Genomic DNA, 5,495 nt, shown 5'->3' with positions numbered 1-5,495 from the left:
ATCATTGTCCAAATAATTATGGACCTGACTGTAAATACATTTGGAAGTTTAATCGTTGTTGCTCTGGTATGATCAATTCCAGCAGCTTGTTAATGTCTCAATAAGGTTGTATCACAAAATCATTGCTTATCTACAATAACGGTAAAAACTGCAAAGTGGGCAAATTATTATGGACCTCGTTCTCAGTTTTCTCCATCAACTCCTGAGCAAAATATCTGTAACTGACAGCGAGAGAGACACTGCTATCAGAACTATGAGCAGAAATGGTGTAACTGCTTGTGTTGGGTACATGATCTGATTATTACTATGGGTGTCAATGTTTAAAATATTGTTGCACAAGACTTTGTTATGAGATACATTTTGTGTTTTCTTTTATTTGCCTGTTTGCTGTCTTTCACCAATAATGAAAATAATGCCATTTGAAAACCTCAACCTGGCTAGCTAGTAGTTGGCTAGCTAGTAGTTGGCTAGCTAGTGGGAGTAGAGAACTTTGATCTTGCAGACAGGTGAGTAATTTCGTCATCCCAATGAGTAACTTACAGCCACATGTCACCACTGTCCAAAGCCCACCATCATTTAGCCCAAATTTAGCAGAGCTGAACTTAGCTGGCTAATAATCTGAAACTGACATGCACTTCCTTTATCTGTTCAACATTCAAACATCAGTAACTTGTTGGTTTGTGGTTTGCACACAGCACTTTAGCCCTCTGCCCTTAAATGGGTTTTTGGGGCATTTCTTTATGCTGATTGTAAATTGCCTGCCACAAGCATCCAATTCAAGATGGACCCAAGTAGGGCTGACCCAAAAAATTTGAAGCTTCGAAGCTTTGTTCGATGGCACAGGATTCGATTGTGGGAAAAAAAAAATCTAATATTTGGCCTTTTTTCCCCCGTCTTTTTGGGGGACCTTGAACGCAACACCATCTCCAACAAGGAAATAGAAAGCCTGACGTGCAATGAATGGAGACCTATTATCCTGCTTGAACACAGACAACTAAATTCTTTCAACAATGTGACTCAAAATAATGATAATATAGATTGTATTGATGTAAAATAATATGCTGATGGTGACATTTTCCATCGGTCCGCTGCGCTCTGAGTCTGGTGTCAGTGATACATGCTGCTCTCTTATCAGCAACCAGAAGCGTTTTTTCATTTGTAAATATTTTTATCTTAATTCTAAGGTTGCAAGAGCTTCGAAGCTTTGATTTTCAAAAATGAAGTCGAAGGTCAGCCCTAGACCCAAGTCATCAACATACTCAGATAATAAGAGCAGACTTTGCTGTCCATGCACGTTTTATGAATCCCTTGTAGGATTCATGAAGGACAAAATGGCTGACAAGGGACAACTAAAACAATGATGGCCAAATCACAGCGGGGGAGGTTCTGCCTCACCACATGTGGTTGGTCAGAAGAACAATAAAACATGTGAGCATGTAAGCTTTTATTTCCCTCTTTGCACGTGAAGCCAAATTAGAGTGTGTGTGATCTAGGTTGTATTAAGGTGCTGGGTTAGTAAAAAGCATGTGTAGTTACATGCAAGACTGTGAAGCATGAGCAAATGTTCATTATCTTAATTTGGAAAAGCCAACTCCCCAATTACTTTACTACAAAGAGCTTACTACAGAAACACTAACTGGAAAACATCAAATCAGTACATGTTACAAAGACACTGACAAAAGGTCTTGCTCAGCTTGTACTGTTGTACTAATGCTGTGCCCAGTTGTTACGTTACCAGTCCATTAATGGTGGGAAGAGTTGCGTTGCTGTGCTTTACCATCATCTAACCCTAACTCACCACCAGGTGGTGATCAATTGACAGCTCTGCTCCCTCTCTTCACCTGAGTGTCCAAGACATGAGGCCACAGATCTGATGATATGAGTGCAAAGTCAATCATCAGTCTTTGGCCAAGGCTGTTCTGAGACCAAATGCGTTTATGAGCAATCCCAAGCATAAACTTGGTGTTCATCATGGCCGATCCATGACTAGCACAGAAGTCCAATAACAAAACACCACTCAGCTTCAGATCAGGCAGGCGTTCCTCCTAACCCCCCCCTCCAGGGTTCTCCCTTGTTGCCCACCTTTGTTGAAGTCCCCCAGCAGAACTACAGGGTCCACAGTTAGTATCCTTTCCAGGACACCTGCCAAAGACTTCCAGGAGGCTGGGCACTCTTAGCTGTAGTTTGGTGCATATGTACAAACAATATTCAGAGAAATCCTCTCAGCAACTCACAGTTGCATAGAGGTGACCCTGTCATTCCCCGGGGAGAACACGCAGTAGTGCTTAGCCTGGGGCTCGCAAATATCCTCACACTACTCCGGTGCCTTGCACCGTGGCACTACGAACATGGTAGGAATCAAGCTTAGCTTTACAGGGTTTTTTCCCCCAGAACTAGTGCTATGCATAGAGGTAAGCCCAACTGTATCTAGTTGGTACCGCTCCACCTCTGCACCAGCTCTGGTTCCTTACCCACCAGAGAGGTGATGATCAAAACCTTACAGCCAGTCTATGATGCCAGGGATCAATATGCAAAGTTATTTGCCTTTGCCATGAAAGTTGCCTGCCGCCTGCACCCAAACCTAGTGCCTATCTCTGTAAGTGGTTGGCCCACAACTGTAAATCTGAATCCTCTTCTCATTTTACAGACTTTCAAATGCAACCAAAGGAAAGTGAAGGAGGAGAATGATGGTGATCCCATGGTGAGTACACTGTGACACGCAGCATGACAAAAAGTCTGCATTTTATTACATCAACAATGGCATGTAACGTTTTTCTTTCTGGTTCCTGAAGGGTGAACATTTACATCGCTTCACCATGAAATTCAGTCCTACTGACAGCAATGAATTCGCAATTGCCTGTGATCGACCTCGCACAGTGCTGGAGGCCATAAAATCAACTGAGAATTATAGTAAGAAGATGAGGAAGTGTGCAGATGAAAACATTGTGATTCAGCTGGGTAAAGAGGATAAGGCATCTATTGTTGCAACACATTTCCCTTGTACTTGTATCAGGGAAGGTGAGTCTCTGATCATATCATGTGAGCCAGAGATAGTTGAGGCAGCCAAAGACCAACTATACAACCCAATACAGTCAAGAGACAAATATTCTGTCTTCTACATAGATAGAGAGGGAGGGCTGTACACCAAACAAAAGAAGCTTTTTAGAAACACTGCTGTCAAACAGTTCAAGTATCTGGTTGTCTATGGGGAGAAGGGGATGACTGTGAAAGAGGCTCTGATAAGGGACGGTCGCTTCATTGATGAAAGAGGCTCTGATAAGGGACGGTCGCTTCATTGATGACCTCGGTGTCTTTGAGCTGTCTGACAATGACAATCCAAGCTGCCTCACTGAATATACACAGAAGGTTGACATCCTAGATCAAAAAGAATTCAAGATACGTCTTCCACGGAGCAAGAGAACAAGTGATGAAAAACAGCAGGAAAACTCTGGTGCATCAAATGGTTCATACAAGTGTGACAGAACACCAGTCTTAGATGTAGTAAAGCAGAAAGGAATCAGTGTCCAAACAGCAGTGGCAAAGGCAGACAGCAACAACACTGCAGAGATTTATGAAAAGCTGCGTCAGCAGTTTCCAGCTCTGAAAGAATGGATGGAGAAAAGATTCCCTGAAAAGTCTTATCAGACAGCACTGAACTTAAAGAAGGAAAACTTTGGAAAGATCCAACATTCATTCAGTGAAGTTCACAGAGTCAGGAAGCTGCTAAAACTGGGCGACTCAGTCTGCAAAGTGGTTGTTGAAGATGTTAGTGAGGGAACAGGCTTTGTGTTGTTTGACAACTTCATCTTGACAAACGCTCACCTGTTCAAAGGCTGTGTTGAAGGACAAAAGCTGATGGAGGGTACAGAAGTGTCTGTTTTCTTTAACTATGAAGATCCTATGCCGTACACAAATTACAGCTACTTCCAGCTGGCCGACTCTTACATCTGCTACAGTGAGGGTGAGCTAGATTACGCCGTACTTGAGCTCAAGCCTGAGGGACAGAAGTTCAACCAACCAGCACAAACAAAGCAAATAAAGGTGCCCCCAGGGCTCCTGAAGATATTTGGTCCGATGCCTCCGAATGGTGAAGCCTGTCTGATTGGTCACCCAGCAGGAGGACTGAAAAAAATGGATCCAACCTGTATCATTGAGAAAGAGAAGAGGGAGCAGGCTGTCAGTGATCACTTACATCCACACAAAGACAGTCTTTTCATTGTCCACTCAATCAGTCACCTTCTCAAAAAGCAAGGCATTGACAATATAATGATGGGTGGAAGTCGAGCTGAAAATGTAGCAACCTACAACACTTTCATGTATCACGGCTCTTCTGGCTCCCCAGTGTTTGATGCTCACGCCCGAGTGTTTGGTTTGCACACCGCAGGATACACATATGGGTTTCCAAACCACACAGAGAGTGTGATAGAGTTCGCCCAACCTCTGCTCACTATATTTAAACACTTTGTGAGCAAGCTGAAGGAAACTAGAGATGAGAAGCTGTTGAAGAGAGTTGAGAAAGAGGCAAAGGGAAACCCACACCTTAAAAGGGTTTTCAGTTGCATGGGCACTTGCACCGATGTCCCAGCAGACAGTGATGAGCTATCAGCAGACAGTGATGAGCCAATGCAGACTGAATAGGTAGTAGAATAGAAGAGAAGAGAATAGAAAGAACTTCAGCTTCAGTTTCGGCATTTTACTTTCACCACTGTAACCACTGCAACTGTCAATATCTCAGGTAACTGTATACTATAGTAAAGGTATACTATGCAGGACTGGTTGGTTTCTGTTTGTTAATGGTCACCAGTCAATACAAGGCATTTCGCTTCGCTATATTTCCATTTCTTTCGGTCGTGTCCACAGTTTTCATAGCTTCCTCTTGGATGCGTGCTGCTCTCAGTTCGGCACCTGGTCTCTACCTTTTTATAAAATCCTGATCTCACGTGTGCGCTGTACCGAGGAACGCCCCGAACACAGCAAAACAAGAGGAAAATACAGAGTCTCTGTGGGTCGTACCTGATTGAGAGGAATTACTTTTGTTTGAGTCCCTACATTGTTTTTAGCCAGTTCGTTAACAGTATACCTTCAACTGTAACCTCTGTTAGCCTTTTGTGACTTTGAATGACAATGTGTTTTCTGTCATTGGCACACAGTAATTCTGACCATTTGCTGTGAAGTTGTTGGTGAAGGTTTGTTGAAGCTTCTTAATTGAGCTGCCATTATATTTCACTGTTAATTTCTGGTTTGGGTTTTGTTTTGACCTATGTCACATGTCACTTTAATGTTGTGTTCAAATCATGTCACAATTCACTGACTCCAGTATTCATAGTAAATGACATATAAAATGTAAATGATACATGAATAGGCTGTCATTTCATTTCATTTATTTTGTCTTTTTTAATTTTGTACTGAATTATATTATTTTTTACCATGTTAGTCTTGGTCTTTCCAGTCACTGTGTTCTGTTTGCTTTACATTAAAAACTTTGGTTCACTTCA

General features: G+C 42.4%; 1 protein-coding gene across 1 annotated transcript; it reads left to right on the top strand.

Moving 5' to 3' along the window:
* The first annotated feature begins 2,593 nt into the window (after nt 1-2,593).
* On the top strand, nt 2,594-5,475 carry LOC126387378 (serine protease FAM111A-like). Its single transcript, XM_050039906.1, has 3 exons — nt 2,594-2,701; nt 2,793-3,233; nt 3,271-5,475. Exons 1-3 carry the CDS (start codon nt 2,699-2,701, stop codon nt 4,636-4,638), a joined length of 1,812 nt encoding a protein of 603 aa, XP_049895863.1. The 5' UTR covers nt 2,594-2,698; the 3' UTR covers nt 4,639-5,475.
* The last annotated feature ends 20 nt before the right edge of the window (nt 5,476-5,495 follow it).

The sequence above is a fragment of the Epinephelus moara genome, unplaced genomic scaffold, assembly GCF_006386435.1.
Source record: "Epinephelus moara isolate mb unplaced genomic scaffold, YSFRI_EMoa_1.0 scaffold3911, whole genome shotgun sequence".
NCBI lineage: Eukaryota > Metazoa > Chordata > Actinopteri > Perciformes > Serranidae > Epinephelus > Epinephelus moara.
This window is presented reverse-complemented; position numbering and strand designations above follow the sequence as displayed.

Excerpts from the sequence above, each read along its gene's own strand:
- LOC126387378 (XM_050039906.1), top strand. Across the intron at positions 3,234-3,270 it reads AGGGGATGACTGTGAAAGAG|GCTCTGATAAGGGACGGTCG; the intron begins GCTCTGATAAGG and ends TTGATGAAAGAG.